The sequence below is a fragment of the Balaenoptera ricei genome, chromosome 10 (assembly GCF_028023285.1).
Source record: "Balaenoptera ricei isolate mBalRic1 chromosome 10, mBalRic1.hap2, whole genome shotgun sequence".
Taxonomy (NCBI): Eukaryota; Metazoa; Chordata; class Mammalia; order Artiodactyla; family Balaenopteridae; genus Balaenoptera; species Balaenoptera ricei.
In genome coordinates, this window is record NC_082648.1 from 100,937,920 (window position 1) to 100,961,996 (window position 24,077).

The 24,077-nt window shown below is 54.3% G+C and overlaps 1 protein-coding gene across 1 annotated transcript in view; it reads left to right on the forward strand.

Annotated features, from left to right (window-relative positions):
- The first annotated feature begins 360 nt into the window (after positions 1-360).
- MPPED1 (metallophosphoesterase domain containing 1) overlaps positions 361-24,077 on the forward strand; it is a 64,509-nt gene continuing 40,792 nt past the window's right edge. Inside the window, exons 1-2 of the mRNA XM_059934892.1 lie at positions 361-644; positions 9,490-9,671. Coding sequence (XP_059790875.1) covers positions 421-644; positions 9,490-9,671 — 406 coding nt within the window. The 5' untranslated portion in view covers positions 361-420. The remainder of the gene's footprint in view (positions 645-9,489; positions 9,672-24,077) is intronic.

Consider the following 24,077-nt stretch of genomic DNA (forward strand, 5'->3'; position numbering starts at 1 on the left):
TCCGCATCTCACGGCCACCACGCTGTGGGCTCTGGGGGGTTTTGTCGAAGGCAAAAAAAAAAAAAGTCTTAAGTGTTTAAACATGTTGGACCATGCATGCATCCGTCCATAGCGTTGTGGGTTTTTTTTTTTTTTTTTGGTCCCCTCCCTCCCTTCCCTTTTCTTTTTACCGAAGTATATTCATCAAACTGCTGAGTTGGAAAGATTTGTAATGAGTTTTTGAGCTGTACGACTGTGTTGTTTTTTTTTTTTTTCCCTCTCCCCCGCCCTCTCCCTCTTTCTAAATCTTCATCTGACATTAAATAAAGCAAATCCCAAACAGATTAACTGTCGCGCGGTTCTCCTCCGTCTCCTCAGTCTGTTCCCAGGTCTGGCTCGGGGCCGGGCGGCGGGAGATGCCCGGGCGGCCTGCAGAGGCCCATGTGGCGCGCTAGGTGGGAGCCCGGCGTCCTGAAGGCAGAGGCCCTGGCCCTCCTGCCCTGCGGCCTGGGCATGGCCTTCTCCCAGTCCCACGTGACGGCCGCTCGGAGGCACCAGCACAGCCGGCTCATCATCGAGGTGGATGAGTACAGCTCCAACCCCACCCAGGCCTTCACCTTCTACAACATCAACCAGGGCCGCTTCCAGCCGCCGCACGTGCAGATGTGAGTGGGCGCCTCCGATGGGACTGCTGGGTGGGCGGTGTGGGTGGTGAGGGCCGTCCGGGGTGGGCTCCTGGACTCGGGGTGCCTCCTGGCTTCTGGGCCCAAGCGTTTCAGGCAGCGGTTCTGGAATCCCCAGATCAGCGAGGCTCTGAGTTGGGAGGGATGTGGGAGAAGTTGCAGCGTGCTGGCCTGTGGGCCGATTCTGGCCTGGAGTCTTGTTTCATTTGGCCAGGAGAATGTTTTACAAATATTGAAAAATGAGGTGATTGCACATAAAAATCCAGACTTCTGGCTTTGCCGTACAAAACCCAAAGTCCTGGCAACCCCAGGCCCATACGTCCTCGTGGCAACGTCTGGGAGGCTGAGTTCCAGCTGCCCCTTCTTGGTATTTGGTATTGGGTTACTGACTCCCTGGTCTAATTCATGTTCCTCGTTGTACAGATGGGGAGGACGAGACCCAGGGAGGGGACGGGACTTGCTGCAGGCCCCATGGCAGGGTAGGACCCTGGGCTTGGCCTGGCTGTCCTCTCTTCCCTCTGCCCCTCCCTTTTGCCCAGACCCCCTTTGCTTCTGTTGAAAAAGCAGAGATGCTTTCCAAAAGGACTGGGGAATTCTGCTGCCTGCCCTTTGGGGCTGATGGAAAATACCAGGGGTGCCCCAGCAGTGGGGCCGCAGCGAGAACGTAGACTCGGGACTCCTGTGCACAGGTAGAACCTCTCCCCCGCTCCCTGGATTTTTCCCCAGTGGCCGGGACAGGCGCAGGTGGCACAGGGCGGAGGTGGAGAAATTCCTGGTGCCGCCCCGGGCGACTCTGGGTGTTACCAGAGTGTCCTCCTCCTCCTTTGTCCCCGCTGCCCCCTCCCATCGGCCCTGCACCACAGGGCTTACCTGGTGAGGAAGCAGAGGCCCAGACAGGTGACCCACGTGAGCCCACACAGCTGGCAGGCACCAGAACTGACACCCGTCTCCGGTCCAGGGCATTCTCCTCGCTTAGCATCCTTTTGCTGTGATGTCTGTGGACGTAAGTACGTACGTGCCTCCATCTGAGAGTTTAGACATTCATCTGCTCCATTGTTGAAACTTCCCTCAGCCCCTTTGGGGTGCCCCTGTGCTGGGTCTGGGTCTCTGACAAGCCCCTGACGAGGGGGGAGCCCCACGAGTTCCCAGTGAGAGCACAGGGAGGTCAGAGCTGTGCTGGGGTTGCTCCTGGGCTCTGGGGCTCAGAGCAGGGCCCCCCCGACCCCCAGGCTGGGTCAGATGCCCCCATGAGGACACAGACCCCAGCTTCCTCTAGGACCTTGAGTACCGTCTCTAGGGAGCAGTGGTCACGTGAGGTATTAGCGGCTGTCCCTTCGGGGAGACAGGAGAGTGCGGCACGCGGCCCACGTAGAGAAGGAGCCAGGGGGGTTCCACAACCGGGCCTGGAAGTGGGGTGGGGAGTTGCTGCCTCTTGTTACTGTGTGGTTCCCTCGGGACTGGTCTTCTGTTGTAGAGGATGGGTGCAGAGAGATTATTCACGGCCGAAGGGGCTCTGGAAGGCAGGTGGGCACCAGGCCTGGGGGTGGGTTCCAGCGCTGGGAGCGCCCTCTTCCCTGCAGCGCCTGCTCTGGAAAACGTTCATTTCCGTGGGAGCTGCAGAGCTGGCCTTGCCAGTAGCTGCTTACTTTATTTTTTGGTAGATTTCTCTTTGGAAAACTAACTCCAGTACCCATTTTGGAGCCAGGTTGGCAGATTTGGGCAGGATGGGAGGCCCTGGGTCTCAGGCACGCTCTTCCTTGGTCTCTGGGACCTTGAGGCCTGGCAGGGCTGCTGCAGTGGGGAAGGCCTTCCCAGGGCTGGGTTTTCTCTTCTGTTGATGGGGTTTATCCTCCTGGGCTGGAAGTGACAGTGCCTGAGGTCCCCGGACGCCACTGGGGACGGGCGAGAGCACCGGGCCCCTCGGGCAGAGCAGGTGGGGTATATGTCTGTGCCCATTTGTCTGCACACCCATTAGGAGGGGCCCCCGGGCACCACAGATACAGCTGAGTAGCAGCAGGCAGAGCTGCCCTGTAGAACACCCCCGCCGGGCAGCCCCCAGTCCCAGAACAGGGCTAGGGCAACAGAAGTCAGGAGAGAGGGCGGCCAAGGGGCTGAGCAAGGACCCTCTGGAAGAGCTGACTTTTAGGTTGAGACCCAGAGGAGGAGGAGTGAGGGCAGCAAGTTGGGAGGGGCCCGGAGGAGGAAGCAGGCCAGGCAGAAGTTGCCGCGGGGTCTGAGCCGGGGGGGTGGGGTGGGGGGGGGGTGGGGGGGTGGGTGGGAAGTGCAGGAACGCCCAGCTGGGTGGAGGGCGCGCTGGGCAGGAACCACGCGGGCCCCCATGGGCCAGGCTGTGTCCTGAGGAAGGGCAGTGAATGACCAGGTGAGAGAGGGGTGATTCCCCCCAGTTAACAACTGTGGGTTATTTGTTCATTCATCCATTTATCCATCCACTCGGGGTGTTTGTGAGCAGCTACCCAGCACACTGGTTAGTTAGGAATATGGGCTTCAGGCTAGCCTGCCTGGCTTTGAATCCTGGCTCTGCCACTTGTTTGTTGGGTGTCTCTTGGTGCCTCAGTTTCCCTGTCTACCTAATGCTGCTCTTCGTAATACTGAGGATGAGGTAGGTGAACCCACATAGAGGGGCGCCAGGCCGCAAATGTCCAGTATTGTTAGTACTCGCTGGCTGGGCTAGGCGCTAGGGACACAGCAGTGATCAGGGACAGAGCCCTGCCCGCGCTGAGCTGACCCTCCAGCAGGATATGTCGTAAAAGTCATGAAGTGTGCGATAGCATAGGATCCTGGTAGCACTAAGTGCTGTGGAGAAAAAGCTTAATGGCTTTTTGCGGTCGCTCAGCTGGTGTGGACGGAGCAGGTTCACCACCGGCCTGCCCCGCTCCATCCCTCCCGGCCTGCTCTGTGCTGTCTGCTCCTGAGGCCAGGGTTCCGGGCTTTATTGGCAGTGGGGCTCTGGGGAGGCTGGGGGTTTGGGCCGGGTCCTGGGAAGAGCACGCAGTGAGCCCTGGTTCTGGACCCCTCATCCAGTGCTCTCTCATTGCCTGCTCGGGTCAACCCCCCTTTGGAATGCAGCTTTGTACCCAGCTGGGTGAAGCCGGGTCGCATGGGCACTCGGCGGGGTGCTGCTCCCTCCCACCCCCCTTCTTTGGACTCACACCCTGTGCACCAGGGAAGCACATGGGTTTCCACAGCGAGTCTCCACTGAGGGAGACGCGGGAGGACGGATGCCACTTCCCAACGCGTGATTTATCGCCACCCTGGGCTTTGTCTCTGGGGTGAGGGAGAGAGAGCCCCTATTTAATAAATCCACAATTTACTTTAATAACAAGAGTGACAGTCCAAACGTGGCCTCCGATTGAGCCCTGTGATTTATGTAGTTGCCCCCAGAGACCCTGGCGGTAACGAGGCTGTCTTTGCCTGAGGAGTGAATGTCTGGATCTGGGCCTCCGGGTTTTGGGCCCTGAGACGGAAGACCCCTTACCCTGGGGGCCGAGAAACCCTGCGGTGGTCTGGGGGGATCCCCTCCAGGCACCGGCCCCTTCGTCCTGGGTGGCCAGGTGGACGGGTAGCCTGGTGCTCAGCGAGAAGGTGAGAGTGGTGTCTGGGGGACAGGGTTACCCTGGGGATCCACCTTATGGGGGGGGGGCTGGTGCCAGGCATGGCGACTCCTCTCTGGCCTTTAAAAGCAGTCCCATCGGTGGATACTAGACTAACCCATTTAAAGACCCTCCAAGCATGTCAGGCTGTGCGGGGTCCTTGAAGAATGTAGCAGGGCTGGATCACTGCTCTGCGCCAGGCTGGGACTGGCCCCCTGTCCCCGGCCCTCCCCTCTGGGCCAGGTTGGAGTGCCGACCCCCTCGCTAGGTGAGACCGAGGCTTCAGAAGGGACCCGGTGGCCCCTAGCCCGTCTGTGCACGGAGAGGTCTCCAGGAGACAGTGAGGGTCAGCCTTGGCCCCGGGAGGGGCCGAGGGGGCGTGGCAGGAAGGAGGCCCTGACCTGGGCTCTGTCTGTTCTCCAGCCGCATCCTGCACCCTCTCCCCAAGGGCTCCAGGTGCAGTTCTGGTTTCTGGGACATTCATGTTTTTTTTTTTTTTTAATTAATTTTTATTGGAGTATAGTTGCTTTACAATGTTGTGTTAGTTTCTACTGTACAGCAAAATGAATCAGCTATACATATACATAAATGCCCTCTTTTTTAGATTTCCTTCCCGTTTAGGTCACCACAGTGCGTTAAGTAGAGTTCCCTGTGCTATACAGTATGTTCTCATTAGTTGTGTATTTTATACATAGTATCAATAGTGTATATGTGTCAATCCCAATCTCCCAGTTCCTCCCACCCCCCCCTTCCCCCTTGGTATCAGACACATTTGTTCTTTATGTGTTTTCTGGGACATTCCATTGTTCCCTCTGCCTCCCCTACTCTTTGTCCTGACAACATAGACTTATCCTTCAGATCTCACCCAGGTGTCACTTCCTTGGGGACACCTTCCCTGACCCTTCCCCAGACCTCCCTAACTGCCCCCCCCCACCCCAGATCTAAGCACTCAGAGCCTCCCCTTCGTGGCACAGGCTTCAGCCTGTGCTTATGCATTCATTTGTGGGACAGTTTTCTAAGCATCTGTCCCCTCCACCAGCACGGGCTGTCCCTCGAGCCTAGCACAGTGGACAGGAGGAGGGAAAGAAAAGGGAGCGAGGATGAGGCAGGGTGCACGCCCCAGGAAGAGTGTGGTGGGAGGTCAAGGAGGGCTTCCTGGGGATGGTGGCATAACCCCGGAGCTTGGAGGACCAGCAAGAGCAAAGCCAGGATGTGGGGAGGAAGGGCAGGCACAGGGGCTCGGGGTGGAGGTCACCTCGGAGCCAGTGCTTCGTGGAAAGAGCCTTGGGCAGTGTGGCCCAGTGCCAACCAGTCCCTGCCCTCCCCTGGGCCTCCGTTTCCCCACTTGTAGGATGACAGGAGGGGACCAGAGGTCTCTCTCATTCTAGAACGCCACGGCTCGTGTCCAGTTACATGGCTGGACATGGTTTTGGAACTTCACTGAAGGGACGAGTCCTCTGCCCTCCACCCCCTGGCTTTCAGTGCACCCTGTTTCCCCAGGAAATAGTGGGGGGACGGGGCTCTGCTTCTGATGCCCACATGAGTTTTTGGTACCAGGAGCTGTACTTCCAGGGAGCCAATGGCTTAGGGGAGAGAGAGATGGAGAAGGGGGCCAGGGCACAGGAAATGCGCTGCAGGGGGCATTCATTGGGGTTTCCAGTTCTCACAACAGCTCCGAGAGAGTGGGTGGTTCCCACCTTACAGAGCTGGACTGGAGAATGGGAGGGTCCAGGGCACAGCGAGGAAGTCGCCGAGCCGGGGTGCCAGCCTGGGTCCAGGCGCCGGAGGCTGAGTTCTCTATTCTGCACCATCCCTGCCGCCAGGATTCTGGTGGGAAGATCCCTTGTGAGGCTGGAGAGAGTGGTGACAGGTTTTAGGTCTCAGAGAGAGAAAGAGCCACAGCCTTGACTGGGGCCACCTCAGCAGGCAGATGCTTTGGGAAAGTCGGGTTTGGCCCCCACCAAACCAGGAACACTTGTTTCCATACCTTCTCTCTGGTCCATGAAGAACGACTCTGGAAAATAACCGTCTTGCTTTGTTTCTTCTGGTCGCGAGAAGGTGTGAGGTTAAATGCCCCAATTCCAGTTCTGAAGACCTAGGTTCAAATTCTACTCTTTAACGTACTAGCAGGGGCCCTGGATGTGGGACTAACCTTTCCAGGCCTCAGTTACTTACTCCACAGGGCTGCTGGAACTCAGGGGGCTAGCCAGGGTTGTGCCATTGCAAGTGTCAGAAACCCAATTCAAATTGTCTTATGGGTAAAAGAGAGTTTACTGGCTCACATAATTAGCTAGGAAATCCAGGATTGGACCAGCTTCAGGCACAGCTGGATCTAGGGGTCAAATGATGCTGCTGAGTCCTCCCACCCTTTGTGTGCTCTCTTTCTCTTTCTCCATATCTTCATTCTTCTTGCTCTTTTCCTCACTTCTAAACACAGGCAGGGTTTCTGGGAGCTGCACGAGGTGGTCTCTATGGGTGTCCTGTCCTGTGCCTAGCAGGTGTTTGGTATTTAGGGGGCACTCAAGAAGCATTTGTCCATAGATTGACTGAATGAAATGAAGTAAGGCCTGGAAATAGTCCAGCTTGGTGTGAGTTCTGGAACCAAAAACCAGCTTCAGATTCCAGCTCCACCAGCTTCCATAGCTGAGATCCTGGGCAAGTTAGCCTTTTCTCATCCTCAGTTTCCTCATCTATAAAATGGGCATACCCATAGTACCCTGCTCAGACAGTCACTGTGAGGGTGAAGAGAGCAGATGCATGTAAAGCGCTTAGCACATAATGAGCTCTCAACCCGTGGAAATCATCAATACCATTACTGTTGTTATTATTTCAAGGTTGAGCATTTGTTACAATCCAAATAGCCGCAGGACAGTGCGGAGAAATAAGAGTCTATTTTTTTTTCTCTGGGGATTATTAAGTTTGCATTCTCACTGAGCTCAGAAGCCTCGGGGCGGAGGGAAGTAAGAGCAGAGTTAATTACAGAGCTTGGGCTCCAGCAGGAGGCCCAGTCTGACTAGCGCCCGTGGAACTCGCGTGCTCTTGGCTGGCTGATGGCGGGAATTGCGACCTGCTCAGGGCTCCTCCACGAGGGACTCACAGGGGGTGACATCTCCCTTCCTGTGTCTCCTTTCTTTGTCTCTTTGACTTGTTCTCTGTTTGCTTGTGGTGTCCTCACAACCTCAGTGTATGTGAGGGGGAATGAAAGAAAGAAAGAAAGAAAGAAAGAAAGAATGAATGAATGAATTTGATTGGCTCACTCATGTTCCTTGCCAGGCCAGTAGCCCAGTAGCGATTGGCTGCCTTGGTCCAATCAGCTGTGTTAGGGGCGGACAGGTGGATTCACAGGCTCGCTCCCTGCAAGACTGTCACATGGGGTGGGGGGAGGGACCCAGAGGACAGAGGAGTGGCAGGAATTACTGGCAAGGAGATTTGAGCTTCCAGACCAGCTCAGGCATCACCTCCTCCTGGAAAGTTCAGGGCGCCCCAGGCCAGGTTAGGGCCTTCTCTGGCCCCCAGCCCCTCTGCTGCCCCATCAAATCTTGTGACTTCATTGTCGCTTCCTGGCCAAGTCTGTCTCCACCATCAGTCTGGGATCAGGCCTGGTTCATTCAGTTCCCCAGCTTTGAGCTCAGGGCTGGTACCCAGTAGGCATTCAGGATGTGTTGTGTTGAATGAATGAGGGAATGAATGAAGGAATGAGAAGGACGGAGAAGGGTTCCAGAACCCTCCTGTTGCCATCAGCAGACTCAGGGATTTTTCCTCTTCTCCCCCCTCGGGTCCAACTCTGACCTGCTGGGATTCTAACTTGACTTAACCACCCCCAGAAAGGTGCCCCGCGAACCCCTCCTGCCGCGGCCTGGTGACGTGGAGGGGCCGATGTGATGCCGTAGCTGCGGCGGGTGGGGCGTGCTAATGCTCCCTGCACATTAGCATGCTGAACCCACGTCTCTCGTAAGGTGTTAATTACATTTCATCGAAGTATTTTGTCTGGAAAAAAAAAAAAGGATAATTAGAAAGATGTCTTTAAAAGTATTTATGTAACTGATATGGTACCGCTTTCGGTTTGGCGCATAATTAGATTTAAACACAACTCCTTGAGTGGCATACTCATTTGGAGAGAGCAGCTCGTTGAAATGTCATTGCGTTGTTTTTCAGAGTTTTGAGCCTGGCAAAACCAGTCAGCTGAGGAGGGAGAGTGTGGCTCTCGGGGAGAGCCCTGAACTGGGGGGGGGCACCTGCTCAGTTCCTCATCTGTAAGACGAGAGGGCTCCCAGGGGCTCCCAGGGACCAAGAACTTACAGTTGTGCAGCTTTTTAATTTTCTGAACATTGTCGCCTAATGAGGTAGCTCCATTTTACAGACGAGCAAACCAAGGCCAAACATTTTCCTAAGGTTACACGTTAGTGACGGGCAGCAGATCTGGGACCTGAAGCCTGGTCTTCTAATTCCAGAACTGTTTTCCTACAGGACCTTGGAAAGCCCTTGTCCTAAACCCAATCGGACCATCTCATAGTTTTGGAGAATTGCTGCCTGTCTTTAGTGCTTTGTTTCACAAGTTCCCACGAAACTCCCCCCTTCGCTCGTGGCTCTCCCTGGATGCTACTTGTGCTTTCTCTGCACAGTGCCGGAGGGTCGGCTCTTCCAGCTGGATGGTGGACCTCAGTCCATGCATCCTTGGTGGGGCTGATCGCCCCCCCAAGGGGGTGAAAACTGGTTTTGGGGGGGTGAAAAAAATCTTACTCTGATTCTAAAGCACAGATACACACACAGTAAATGAACAGATATACAGCATATCTGTGGTGTTAGAATTTTATGAGAGAGGGGTGAGTAGAAAAAACATCTAAAAAGGCCCCTGAAGGGCTGATAATGAAAAAAAAAAGGTTGAGAGGTACAGCTTGTCAAGCAGCAGGTTAGCTGTCGTCGCCGTACAGGTGCACGCAGGTACAGGTGCCAGGCTCCACCTGTCAGCCCTTCCCACTCATTGCCTCGCAACAACCCTCGGGGCTTCCCAGGTTACGGAGGGGAAGCTGAGGCTCAGGGGGGACATGTTTTGCCCGGCTGGTGAGCAGGAGGGTCACGATTCGGACGCAGGTGGGCAGGCGGATGTGATCTGGACCACAGGTGATCTGGTCTGGCTGTGATCTGAGCTGATGCGACATGAGCTGCAGGCTCCCAGCGCCGTGACCCCGTGACCCCACGATCTTCTCTCCCCTCAGGGTGGACCCGGTGCCTCACGACGCCCCCAAGCCGCCCGGATACACCCGCTTTGTCTGCGTGTCTGACACCCACTCGAGGACGGACCCCATCCAGATGCCCTACGGCGACGTGCTGATCCACGCCGGGGACTTCACTGAGCTGGGGCTCCCGAGCGAGGTGAAGAAATTCAACGAGTGGCTGGGTAGGTGCCAGAAGGGGTGGTGCCTGTGAGCAGCCAGACTCGGGCGGCCCCCCGCCCACCGTCCTTCCTCCCTGCTCTGCCCGGCCCCTCCCTGGACTTTGTCACCTGTCCACCTCCCCCGGGAAGCCCCCTGACCTCCGGGACCAGGCCACACCCCTCTCACTCTCCAGTGACACCTAGGAGGTCTCCTGCCCCAGCACTTGTCTCTGCTGTGATTTTCCATTTGTTTGTGGGATTTTTTTGGCCTGGGAGACTTCCTCCCAAAGGGATTTTGCCCAGGTTTGTTTTCATCCACTTGTGTGTCCAGCCCCCAGTGCCTGGTACAGGTAGGTGCTGAGTAAATAATTGATGAGCGAATAGGTGGCTGAATGGGCGAATGAATGAATGACGCTCTGGGAACAGTGATGGCAGGGCAGGCACTCAGCTGGTAGGTACCGGCTCAGCCACCCACTGTCATTGACGGCTTCTCCAGTGAGGGGACCCTCCAGGCCTCCGTGGCCCCGAGCAGGAGCCCAGGGGGCCGGGTGTGGGCTCCTCCGTGGGCAGCCATTGGTACAGGCAGCGGAGTGCCGTCCCACGCCATAGGAGATGGTGAGCCATGATTTGCAAGCACGCCCCTAGGGTTTTGTCTTTGGCTTTGCTTTCTTCCAAAATAAGAAAGACATAAATCTGGGGTGCCCCCTGGGAAAAGCCATTTGCTTGGAATCCAGAGAAACCTCACAGCGAATCTCTCTGCCATGGCCCGAGGGGACAGGTGGATGGCCCCTGGGCTGCCCGGTGTACTGGCCTGCTGTCACAGAGGCCTGGGTATGGGGCGGGCCCACCTCGCCGTGCAGCCCCTCGTGGCCGCCAGACGGTCCCCCGCCTCCCCAGGGGCGTCCCGCTGTGCGGCTGGCTGGGGGCTGTGCAAGCAGAGGGCCAGGAGCGGAGGGCCAGGAGCGGAGGGCCAGGAGCGAGGCGGGTGGCTGCAGCGGCAGAGGCTGGCTTTGCCAGTCGAGACAAATATTTACAAGCAAGGCCTTGCACTCCCCTTGGCAGGCTTGGAGCTTTAAATATTGATTATTCAAATGGGAAGTTCTCATCAAGGGCCCTGTTTGGGCTGAGCCATGTGAAGGCTGGGATGGGAGGGGCTCCTGTCGGTGAGTCTGCCCTGGGCTTCTCCCCACGCCCTGTGCTGCTTCCTAGGAGGGGACCCTCACTGAAGCTGGTTTCTTGTCCCCCTGCTGTGGGTCTCAAAAGATGTGAGGCTGAGCCGAGTCTGTGTCCCAGGCAGAGAACAGGAGTCGCTGGTGGCTGGGCACCTGCTTGTGTGCCAGGCTCCTTACCACCACTGCCAGGCTGAATTTGAGGAACGGCCATCTGGGGTGGGTGCTGTTTAGACCCCTATCTGACAGAAGACGATGTCGGCTCCCCTGCACTGAGGTTCCCGAAGTGAGGGACTATTTCCGATGTACCCCCGGCCCAGACGTGCTCCTCTCCAAGCTGAGTGAGTCAGTGAACCCAACAGTTGCATGTGCCAGGGGGGTGGTGGCCGAGGGCTGTGGGATCTCAGCGCAGAGGCTGATGGTGGTCTCCTCCCAGGCAGGGGCGGCTTCTGGGACAAGCTGCCATTGGGCTGGGCCCGGCCTGGGGAGCTGGGCCATTGTGCTGGGAACAGAGCGGCTGCAGGCTGAGGGGACAGCTGAGGCCAAAGCCTGTGGGGGGACACTTGAGAGGTGGCATGACGTGTTGTGACTGGAGGGAGGAAGTTTGGAGGACGTGAGGGTGATGAGCCTGGAAAGAGGGGTGGGGACTCTCTGAGACTCTGCAGATAAGGGGAAAGCAGGGGCCTGGGTGGGCCAGCACGGTGAGATGGCCATTTTAGGAGAATCTCTTTACTCGCCTCTTAACAGAAGTCAGAGCTATGTGCTGGGGGAATTTAGGAGGCTTTCTTCATAGTCTGCACTTGGCGTGGGATTGATTTATTTGCCTGGATCGTCACGGGTGGGAAGGGTGAACTTACAGAGGGGTCTCCCTTTTACAAAAGGGACCTCTCCCCTTGGCAGGCTTGAAGTGTTTGCAGATGTCAGTGTTTGTCACTCAAGTGGGCTGGGTGGGGCTTCAGACTGAAGAGTGACAGAGCTGGAGGAATTTGCATGTGAGTTAGGGCATCAGTAGGAGTGGGTTTATAGCGGTCCGTCCGCAGCTGGCTTTTTGGGAACTGGCCCACTGCGCAAGGTGACTCACCTCTGTGGGCTGGCGGTTCACGTGCCAGGGGTGTGGTAATGTGGCAGAGGTGGGCTCAGGGTGGTGCTATAAAGGGCTCCGTGTTTATTGAGTGTTAGCATGTGCCCTTTATGTATATTATTAAATCATTTGCTTCTCTTGATGAGGAAACGAGGCAGGAGCTATTGTCATCCCCACTTGACAGAGGAGAAACCGAGGCCCAGAGGAGTGAAAGAACTTGCCCAAGGTCACACAGCTAGTAAGTGGCAGAGCTGGGATTTAAACCCAGACAGTTGGACTCCAGAGCCAAGCTCTCGTCCTCTCCTCTGTATCACCTCTTGTCCTCTCCTCTGTATCACCTCTCTTGTTTTTATGGTGAAAGCTCACTGATTCGAAGTTAAGGTGTGGACTGTGCCTTTTGGGGCCAGACGTCCAGGGTCAGTTTTCTCCCAGGTGATTGCAGCAGTCATGTGACCTCTCTGAGCCTCCCTGGCCTCGTTTTAACTGGGGGTGGTCAGGCTCCCCTTGACCTGCCTGCCTCTTTGGCGGCAGGTGGTTTTGAGACTCCACTGGGCTGGAGGAAATGTTCAAGTGTGTGAACTGTAAAGGGCGGTGTAGATGTTATTACTGCCCCCAGGAGCTGGCGTTTGCAGATCAGGGCCCCCTTGGGGCAGAGGTAGGGGACATGGGCTGGTCCCACAGTAGTCAGTGGGGGGATTTGACCTGAGCCTTCACGCTGAGTTGCAGGGAGAAGCGGTAGATGATTTGTGTGTAGAAGTGTGTGGAGTTGACCTACGATCTCAGCTGTGTGGGCGGTTCTTGCAGACACACACACACACACACACACACTCAGCAAAGACCGCAGGGGTATTCATTCGTCCATTCAGTACACCTCACTGAGAGCTCTGTGCAAGCGTGTCCCACGCAGTGGGTGATGGTGGGGAGTGAGGACAGGGCGCTGCGTCTGGTGATGGGGACACAGTGGATGGGTGGATACACCAGAAGCAGTAAGAGAACCGTTCACGTGATAAGGTCGGCAGAGCGCTGGCCCGGGGGCGTGATGGTGACTGAGAGCCCCTTGAGGCGCCATGGAAGGCCTCCCTGAAGAGGTGGCTTTGGGTGAGGCATGGAGGTGAGAGTGAGGTGATGTACGAGGGACATTCCAGGCAGGGGCAGAGCGGCTGCAGAGGACCTGAGGGCAGGCAGGCAGGTGTGCAGTGTGGAGGGTTTGTCACCGGTTGGTTCAGATACGCCCTGTGGGCCAGAGGCAGGAGTTTGGGGTTGATTCTAAGTGCCATGGGGTCTTTGGGAAGGTTTGTGTATGGGAGTGACCTTTAAAAAGGCCTGGATTGCAGAGACAGCAAGACCAGTGAGGGCAAAGGCTCTGGAATGTTCCAGAAGCGATGTCTGGGAGATGGGATCATGAGGGATTTTTATCTTCTTCTTTATGGTTCTCTCTCTTTCTTTTTTCCCTCTGATTTTCTATAGGGAGCATGTATTATTCTCGTAGTTTTAAAAAGGCAACACTAAAATCTCGCTGTTTTTAAAGAAATGCTGGCCTCTCTGGTGTCTGGTGCACAGTGTGTCCCAGGATGGGGATAGGGGCGGCGCTGGGCTCAGGTCAGTGCTGGTGTCAGCCAGCCACTCAGAAGCTCTCCCCTGGAGCCCCTTCCCTAGGCCAGCGGGGCCCCATCCACCTCTCAGGCCCCCTGGCCCAGCCCCTCCTCCGCCTGAGTGAGAAAGTTACAGAGTTGAAATTCATAATCAGCTTCTTCCCTGTTCGTTGATCTCATGGAAAGCATCTAAAATCATATTCCAGGGGGCACCTCCAGACAGACAGGAGAAGATTTATAAAGTTAATAAAGGCCCTCCTTGTAAGAGAAGATTAGGCACCTAACTGGGGAGAGGTGTGGCTAAACTTACGCGACTCGAATTTGCTGTCGGGTGCGTTGCTCTTGGCTTGGCGGTGCGTGGTGTCCACGTTTTGCCCACTTGCAGGCTTCTGTATGGGTCTGTGTTCTTTGGGGGGCGCTGGGTTGGGGATGACAGGGCCCCTCTGAGCAGACCCTTTTTCCCTTCGGCCGTTGATATCCCAAATACATTCATGAAATAGAAACACCAGCTTGATTTGTAAATGTCCCCATAAGCAGCTAAAAAATTGCTAAGGACGGGCTTTCTGGCTATAAAGAGTGAAAAGAAGAGCAAAATTGACTGAAAATGGAAAAGAATGTGCTGGAAGCTCCTTGCTCCCCTGCAGTAACTGCGTGATGATGGACCAGCAGCGTGGAGCCCACAGACTGGTTGGCCCAGTAAGTCGTGTCTGCAGGGAGGTGGGACGGCATGAAGGTTAAGAGCTCCCTCCTGGAAGTCAGGCAGACTTGTCTTCACCCCTGCTTCAGCCTCTTATTTGCTGTGTGACCTTAGCTTAGCCACTCAACCTCTCTGTGCCTCATCTGTAAAATGGGAAGAATTATTTACCTACCCCATGGCGTTGGAGAGGATTGAAGAATCATGTTCCCATACAGTGCTTAGCACAAGGAGAAGCCCTCCGGAAGTAGCAGCTGTTGTCGTAAAAAGCCTGCCTCTCCCTGAGCTGAGTCCCCCACAAACACAGGGAAATCAACGAGCCTCAAGGTCGGCTGAGCCATTTTCTTCCAGCCACACTGGCAGACTCCAGTTCCCCACCCTGGGCCCTGGCTCATGCTCGTCCCCCAGCTGGGAAGGCTCTTCCTCATCCACCCGACAGAGTCCTACCCGCCCCTAAATGTCGCTCTTGTGAAGCTTCCCCCTGCCCCACTGGGCGGCATTGGTCCCTCCTCCCTGTGCACCCAGGGCTCCCTATTCAGGCCTTGGTGGTGGCCCTCACCTTGTGGAGGGAAGTATCTGTGTCCTCATGCCTCCCGTCCGCCCTGCCCCCGCCCCCCACCGAGACTGTCGGCCCCTGGAGGGCAGGGCGAGCCTCATCCCTAGCGCCAGCCGGTGCCTCAGCCAGGGGGAAGCCCTGGACAGAGACGTAGACTCGGGATGGATGCGCTGTGAGCTGGTCCCTGCGTCCCAGCAGGGCTGGTGGCTGTTGGGTGGGACGGCAGTACATGGGGCTTCGAGGAGGGCAGGGCTGTGAGGCAGAAGAGTGTGGGCACGGCTGTCGCAAAACGGGACTCCGGGAGGGTCTGCAAAAGGGCAGAGGCTGAGCGGGGGTCTCCAGGATGAGCCTAGGAGCTGAGGCCAGCAGGTGAGCCTGGGGTCCCCACTGGAAGCGGGGGGTGCTGAGGGCAGGGACAGAGGCCGAGCGCCCAGGAACACCCGCCTCCCAGGATGCCGTCTGCAGGGGCAGCGCCTGACCCTGAGGCCGCGACACGCCCGCATCTTCCCCAAGGGAAGAACACCAGGCCAAATTCTGCCTCTGGCTCTGAGCGACAGCCGTGCCCCCAAGAGCTGTCAGTTCACGAGACGGGATTCACAAGATGCCGGAAAGCCTGCTCTCTGCAACTGGCAGGGGCCAGGCTGGCCTCCCCACGCCCCTGCCGGGAGAAGCCTGCAGCCTCCGCATCCCTCGCTCCCACCCCGGCTCCTGCAGCCTCAGACCCCGGCACTGGCCTCAGAGTGACTGCCCCGAGGCCACAGCCGGCTGCTCACCCCTCCTCTCCGCCTCCCCACCTGACTGGTGCCACCCCGTCCAGCGTGGGTTCTCCTTCCCCAGCTTCCACACCTCCCTCTCTGGGCTCTCTGCTTCTCCATCTCCTCCTTTTGTACCTGGTTCTCCTCCTTCTCACTTAAAGTGGCTCCTCCCAGGACCAACCATGGGCCTCTCGACCCCTTCTTTCCAGATGATAGTCATACCCCCCTGCTCTTGCTCCTGCCCAGACTCGCAGACGCCTCCATCTCCTCCCAGACCTGATCCCTCTTTGAGATCCAGCCCGGTATATTAATCAGTCTTCTGAGAAGACACCTCCTCCTGGCTGTCCACCAGGATTTTAGACTCGTTTTTAGGTCCCAAACTGAACTCCAAAACCTCAGCCCCATCCCCAGAGGCTATGTAGTAAGGCGTAGGCCTCCACTGAGACCCTCCCAACCACAGCTCCGGTGCCCCCGCTCCCTTCCCTCTGAGGCCATCAGGGCCACCTATTGTTATTTTCGCCCTGCTGTTGTCTGTCCTGCCCGTGTCTTCTTCACTCACTTCCGTCACCTGCCGAGTTGCTTTGGGGTCCCAAGTGGGCCGCCCTGCCAGCCTCCCCTTCCTCCTGCAGGATCCTGTGAGCCCCTCGAGGGTTGAGACAGCGCCTAGTCAGTGCAGGTCCTTAGGACCCAGCCCAGCCTGGCCCCAGGGGTGCTCGCGGGTGTCTGTTGAATAGAGTGTGGAGAGGCCTGGTTAACCACAAGGAGCTGGTTAATTAAGTGGCATTACCCTTAGCGGCATCAGGCAGGGGAGGAAGACGACGGACTGGTAATGGAGAGTTTAGAAGTTATAATTAACTTTTTAGTGGCACCCTAGCATAAAACGATATATAAGACAATATAAAAGGGGTCCAAGGATTTAGTTAAATAGAGCTAGGTCTTTTGCAAGTAAACCCTTAATTAAAATCTGTGAGGGAGGAAGGGAGAGAAAGGGAAATGGAGAAATCATTCCGAGGTGATTTCTTTGTTTTTTGCCTCATTTGCCACCGCGATGAGGGCCCGAGGGCCATGGGGGGTTGGTGCAGAGATGGGCTCCACGCCGTCCTTTTGCCTCTTTGCCACTGGACTCAGGAGCCCGTGGCAGGAGCTGCAGGTGGAGCTGAGGATGTCCATGCTCCCCAGGGTCCCCAGGGATCCTGGCACAGAATTGTTATTCTTTGTGGGAAACAATTGTTTCGGATGCAGCTAGAGGTTGACGACCTCCTCACCCACTGCCCAGGTTCGGCCCTTCTCTTCTCTCCCTTCCCCCTCCTCTGGGGCGAGGCCAGCCTTCGGAAAGGCTGCGTTCTGGCTTGCCACTCCCCACAGCTCTGTCCCCGGCAGCTTGTACAAGTCGCTGCTTTTGTCTTATTCCTGAGACAAATTGTTTTTACCTCCATCCTTCCAGCCTCCCCACAGTGGGACACCTTCTTCCCAGAGTCTCTTACCTGTGTGTGTTCACTTGCGTCTCTCTATGCCCAGTACCTGCCGCGGGCCGTGGAAGTTCCGCGGTGGACATCCAGCGTATCAGGCCTGAGAGATAGGACCTGGGTGACCCCGCCCGGGCCGTGCACACCCCATGTTTGGTGCCGGACACCTTCTGGGTTTCCTTGGGCAGAGCCATCCCGCTGTCCTGCCCCACGCGGCCAGGGTGGTGGGGGAGGGATGGGTTTCCTGGGACTGGCCGAAGTCCCCAGGGTGTGGGCAGCTCGGCTGGCCGGCAGGTCCAGTCTGACGGGCCTCACGTTGACCGAGGTCAGGACTCACAGCCTCTCTGGCAGAGCTGGGGACGGAGCACTGAAGTCAGGGGTTCCTGGGGCCCACTTCTGACTCTGCCCTTCATCGGCCAGGTGACCTCGCTTCTCCCTCTGAGTGTCCACGTCTGCATCCATAGGATGTGACGTTTAGACCATGTGTTAACTAAGCCCCCTCCTGGAGCTCCTGCCCGGCTCCCCTCCCGGTCCACACTCCTGCTGACCTCAGAGCCCCGCTGTGGGTGAACTGAGTGTCTGTCTCTCCCGCTGGCCTGTGACTGCGGGAGAACAGGGGAGGGGTCCACACACATCCCAGTCATCCCACGTCTTGGGCGGAGGGCCTACCGTGTTCCCTGTCTTGGTGTTGGAGATTTGGTGATGACCAACGTAGCCCCTGCCAGGAGGGCCGGAGGACAAATGCAGGGTCAGGCGATAAGCAAAGTACAGTAAGTCCCCTACATAAGAACGAGTTCTGTTCCGAGAGCGCGTTCCTAAGTCCAATTTGTCTGTAAGTCCAACAAAGTTAGCCTAGGTACCCAAGTAACACAATCGGCTGTATAGTACTACATCACCACTGCTTTTACGCTTGCTTCCGGACGTCCTGGGCTTGAAATAAAAATACTATACTACTGTACTCTACACGTTCGCATCTTTGAGAGTTCACAGCTTAAAGGTTTGTAGCAGGGGACTTACTGTAAACGGACAAGATCATTTAGGTGATTGGATGGATGAATCAGATCAGTGATCAGGGCGAGGTGATAGTGACGGGGGTGGGAGGTTTCTTGACATAGGTGATCTAGGACGGCCTCTCCGAGAGCGTCCTGAGCTGAAGAGGGCCCTGCCCTGAGTTGTTTGGTGTGCAGCCCGAGGCCTGCAGGGCTGAGCCCAGTGATGGCAGAGGCCAGGGAGGGAGGCCCCAGTCTGCTGACCAGCGGGGTGACGATGTGGATTTTATTCTGAGTGTTAAAGTGGCCACAGAGCGGGGGAGGGACATGGTGTGACTCAGTGTTTTGAAAGTCCCCTTTGGCTGCTGGGTCGTGCATGACCGTAGCAGACAGGGGAGGACACTGGGACTCCAGGAGAGGCAGGAGGGCTGGGAGTGGACCTGGAGGTGGCCAAGGGGACAGACAGCAGTGTGGGAGTTCAGCTACAGTGTGGCGGTGAGATCAACAGGAGTTGCTGTTGCCGGGAGAGATGGGATGGAGAGTGAAGGGGGTCGTTAACAGGTATCCACAGAGCCCGGCAGGCTTGGCACAACGTGGGCGAGTGTTTATCGCCAAGTATTTGTTAAGTGAGCGAAAAAGGAAAAGAAAAACCCTGTGCTGTGGTCACTTCAACCAAAATATCCAACCAACTTCATTTTTTAAAGAGCTCATAATAATCATCACTGGATGTGTACAGTAGACTTAAAATGGATTCTGGCTCCTTTGCTCATTAGTTGGATACAATGTCCTGATCCAGACATTTTCAGAAGCAGGTTGCTCTTCCCTCAAAGACTCGAGATTGAATGTTTAAAACAAAAAAAATGTTTTGACTCTGGGTTCATGTCATTTCTGGCTCTGTCTGCTCAGAAGCAGGTCGGTGTTGAGGAATTTTGGTTGTGTGTAGTCACAGCAGCCAAGGTGACTGATAAACAAGTTGTCGCCCTGAGAGAGGGAGACCAATGCTCAGGTAAAAAACTAGAGGAAGAGTGCAGTGGACGTTCGGTATTCATTCAGAAAAGTAACTTGCTCTATTCTTCACCAAAAAAAATGTCTCACAAAGCCAAGCTGTCTTTCAGGGGCTAAAAGACAGAAAGTTACCTTCTAATAAAGATGAAAAATCTAGAATTCTAAGTGGTAGTCAAGCGATTTTGGCCACCCATAATTACAGTATTTTCATGTTAATATATAACCCCCCCCCCAAAGGTGTGCTTAAGTGCTAATTATCTATTTACAACAGAATGGCTTTGGAAATGAAATGAGCCCCCTGTTGTGTGTGTGTGTGTGTGTGTGTATGTATTTCAAACATGTTTTGCAGTGGTTTTTTTTTTTTTTAAGACCATCATCCTAAAAATCTCTGCCTTAAGTTAAAAAAAATTTTTTTTAATGTTTAAGGTAGAAATGCATTTCTCTGAAAGATCTGGGCTCTTTGAGAGTTCTTCCTTAGTTTTATTTTGTGTGTTTTGTTGTTCGTTTGGACTTTTTGCTTGCTTATTTATACCCCACCTTGTGTCAAAGGATTTGAGACGGTTTATAAAAACAATAAGAATAGTAAAATGGTAGAGGGTTGATGATAACTTAAAAGCCAGTGTTAAGAAAAAGAAATCAGAGCAGCTCAGAGGGAGCACCTAGAATATCAACACCTGGGGCTCATGTGGACTCTGTGGGCTGGAAATTGGAGCCTGAGCTTCCTGGGGGCCAAGGTGAAAAGGGTAGATGCATTTGGCTGTGATTACGGGAATAGGAAATGTGCCAGCCCCTCTGAATGGTCCATCCCCTGTGCATGTTTGATGTCCATTTCACTCAGCTGTGAGTCCCTTGAGGATCATACCTGTGCCCTGGTCGTTTCTGTGTAGGAGGACCTCGGTAAAGATGTTTGTACTTGAGTAATAACAATGAATATTTGTTTAGTCTTTCCCAGTATATAAAACATCTCTGTCATTCATTTTGTGCTTTCTGTCTCCCTCCTCTGCTTTTTTTTGGATTGATTGGTTTCTTTTTTTTCCCCTCTACTGGTTTGGAAATTCTACATTCTTTTTCGATTTGTTTAGTGGTTACTCATAATATTTTAATATGCATATCCAACTTAGCCTAAAATTAATCAACACTGCCACTCTTGCCCGAAGGTCCCGAACACACCCACCCTGCCCCTCCTCCCACCTCTTATGTATCTTTGCTGTCTGGTGTCTCCCTTCTCACTTGTTTTAACCCTATCCCATAGTAACCCTATCCCATCATTATTGTGTGTTTTCCCATTTGCACCTGATTCTTTACTCAACGGGTGTTTGCTGAGCCCTTTTTTTTTTTTTTTTAATTTTATTTATTTATTTATTTATTTATTTATTTTTGGCTGTGTTGGGTCTTCGTTTCTGTGCGAGGGCTTTCTCTAGTTGCGGCAAGTGGGGGCCACTCTTCATCGCGGTGCGCGGGCCTCTCACTATCGCGGCCTCTCTTGTTGCAGAGCACAGGCTCCAGACGCGCAGGCTGAGCAATTGTGGCTCACGGGCCTAGTCGCTCCGCGGCATGTGGGATCTTCCCAGACCAGGGCTCGAACTCATGTCCCCTGCATTGGCAGGCAGATTCTCAACCACTGCGCCACCAGGGAAGCCCTTGCTGAGCCCTTTTTACGTGCAGGGCCTGATTCTGGGCACTGAGGATGTAGCAGTGAACACACGAAGACAGGCCATGGATAAACAGAGCTTTGATATGTTGGGGGATCAGGGATAAGAGGACAGGGCATGACATCACCCTCTGACGAGGTGACATTTGAGCAGAGACCGGAATGGAGGGAGCCAGCCATGCAAATGTCTGGGGGTGCATTCTGGACAGAGGCAGCAGCTCTTAGTCAGGAATGTTGGTGGCACGTTTGAAGACCGGCAAGGAGGCATGTGGCTGGAGTTCCATGGAGGGCCTGAGGGGCAAGTGGGAGAAACAGAGGCTGCGTGGGGACCAAGTAGGGTAGGTGGGGTTGCTTCACGTAGGAAGTGGCACTTGAGAGGGTCCTTGGCATTTAGACAGTGTTTGGACGAGTGGACGGTGGGGCGCAGGCCTTCCAGCTCGAAGGGGCAGGCTAACCAAGGGTCTGAGGCTGGAGGTCCTGCTGCCATTACATTTCATTCATTCATTCATTAGACACACATTTACTGAGCACACACCTAGTTCTAGACTCTGCTAGATGCCGAGGATACAGTGGGTAGCAAAACAACCAAGACTCCTACTCAAGAGAAATATAAACAAGAAAATGCCATGACATGGTGGAGACAGAACTGGGTGAAGTGGTAGCCTGTGATCAGGTTAGACACTCACCTGCCTCCCAGGTGTGAGACGGAGGGCAAGTGACTCCCCTGCCCTGCATCTCAGGTTCCGCATCCGTCCAGTGGAGAATGACGACGCCTTCCTCCCAGGCTGGTGATTGTGCAGGTGAGAGATGAAGTGTTAAAAACAACCTGTGCTCTGAGGCTTTGCTGGGTTTCCCGCCGTGAGCCTTCCTCTTTGCCCCGAAGTGCATTTTCACTCGTCAGCGCTGGGGCAAGGCTGTGGAACCATCAGAAGAAATCGTTGGTTGAAAGAGGAATAGCTGGCTGGTCATTTCACGAGTTGGGGGAAGCAAGATTCTCTTGCTGGTATGCTTCTTTTCTTTCTTTCTTTCTTTTTTTTTTTTCTACAAACATGGAGAGATGTGTTTGGATATGAAGTCAGCCTGTGGGTTTTTTAAAATGTCATTTTCATGTTGGACTTCATTCCAAAACAGGAATAGTCAACAAGCCAGAAAATCCTGGCCAGCACAGAATTGAAATACTCTGTCCCCGTGTGCACAAAAACTTCTGAAATGTCTGAGGGATTCCATTTTCCTGTCCACACCACCTTCCCCTGCCTGCCTCCTGCACCTGGACTCAGCGCAGCCTTTGTCAGAAGTTCTGTGACTAGTTTGGTTTGGAGGCTGTGACCACCACTAAGAGAGGGTGTGGAAACTGCCCTGTCATCCTTGTCACTGTTACAGAGCTGCCCCTTCTCATAGGGTGTCTCCCTACCTGCTCTCTCCCAGGCAGCCCTTCTCAGACTTCAGGTGCATGGGATTTCCCTGGAGAGGTTGGGGGGAATCTTGTGAAAGCGCAGATCTCAATTCAGCAGGCCTGGGGTGGGCTGGAGGATCTGCATTTCTCGCCAGCTCCCAGCTGATGAGTAGCAAGGCCCTAGACCTGAGCTGTCCAGTACTGCGGCCACCTGCCTCTTGTGGGTATTGAGCACTTGAAATGGCGCTAGTGTGACTGAGAAACTGACTTATGTGTTTCATTTCATTGCAATTAGTTTGAAATTAAATACCCACAGGGGGTTAATGGCTACTGTAGGGGCAAGACAACCCCTTGAGGTCTCTGCTGTTACTGTCTCTACTCTACGGGAGAAGGAACCGAGCTTAGGCGAAGAGCTTGCCCAAGATCGCACAGTAAATAAAAGTGGAATCGAGGCCTATGGTCTCTTAAAATGTTTAAATTATTTTTTTTAATGCCTAAGGTGACCTGTTTTATGTGGGAACTTCCCCTTGTATATTCAGAAAATCCCAGCCCTTGCTATTAACGAAAATCCCCTTGTATATTCAGAAAATCCCAGCCCTTGCTATAATCTCCTTGGTAAGGAGATTCCTCCTTACCAAGTCTGTTTTGATATTTATGGTCAGGAGTAACACTTTATAACATCAGGACCAACTAAATAAAGTCATGTTTAAGTTGTTGATGGGACACAAGAAGGTCCAACACCTTACATTTCTTATGTGAAAACCACATTTTGCTGCAAATCCTTGTATACAAGTCGCATGAGGGCTGAACAACAACGATTGTTTTCTGGATGGCACTTTACAGTTTAAAGGTGCTTTCATGTTGTTTGCTCACTTCTCCCTTGAAACAAACAGCCTGGGTCCTGAGTAATGCCATCCCCACTTTACAGATGAGGAGACTGAGGCCCGGTGCAGGAATGTGGTTTCCCGGAGGTCACCCAGTTCCTGGCTCTCAGGGGTCACCCTTCCAGAGAGGCCTTCCTGATGGCCCTACATTGATCCGCTTCTCTACCCCAGTGTGCCCTATCCTGCTCACCTGGTTTCATTTTTCCATATCTGTTATCCTCACCTGACCTGGTACTTAATTCTTTGTTCCTTTATTGCCAATATCCCACGAAGGTCCACTTCTGGAAGGCAGGGACCTTGTCTATCTCAGGCATGTTGCATCTTCAGCACCACGGACAGCACCAGCCCCCAGTAGGCACTGGCTATTACCATTTATTATTTATAAATTAAATTCCTGAAGTGACAGAGGAGCCAGTGGAAAGGATGCAGGCTTTGGAGCGGGTGGGACTGCCTCCCCAGCCCTACCTGGCCACATGCCTGCTGCACAACCTTGAGAAAATCATTACTCTCTTGGGCCTCAGTGTATCCATCTACAGTGTGGGGCTAACACAGTTTCTTTGTAGGCTAGTGTGAGGATCGAATAAGACACTGCAGTTGGGATCCTGTTCAAGCATGTGGGTCTGGATACACCCCTCAGGTTTGGATTGTGGCTCCGTTCTTCCAAGCCACCTGGCTTTCGGCATGTTATGTCCTCTCCCCTAGCCTCAGTTTTCTCATCTGTAAAAGGGGGCTGATATTGGGAGGGTTCAGTGAGGCAGGGGCTGATCTGGGCTCACCATAGGACCTGGTGTGAGATAAACACATAATAATAAATGCTTCTACTGTTTTTGTTGTGGCTATTTTATGAATGCATCTAAAGTGCCCAGCAAAAAGTAGATGCCCAGTTGATGGGAGCTTTCATTACTATTATTAATATCATGCAAGGATGCCTTCCTTTTTAAAAAATATTTATTTATTTGGCTGCGCTGGGTCTTAGTTGTGGCACAGGGATTTTCTTTGTCGCGTGAAGGATCTTCGTTGAGGCATGCGGGGTCTAGTTCCCTGACCAGGGATGGGACCTGGGTCCCCTGCATTGGGAGCACAGAGTCTTAACCACTGGACCCCCAGGGAAGTCCATGGATGCCTTCCTTTTTAAAAATCAGATATTTAAAAGTTAGGATTTAGTTCTTTGAAATTTGTTTTAAAGAAAATCAGG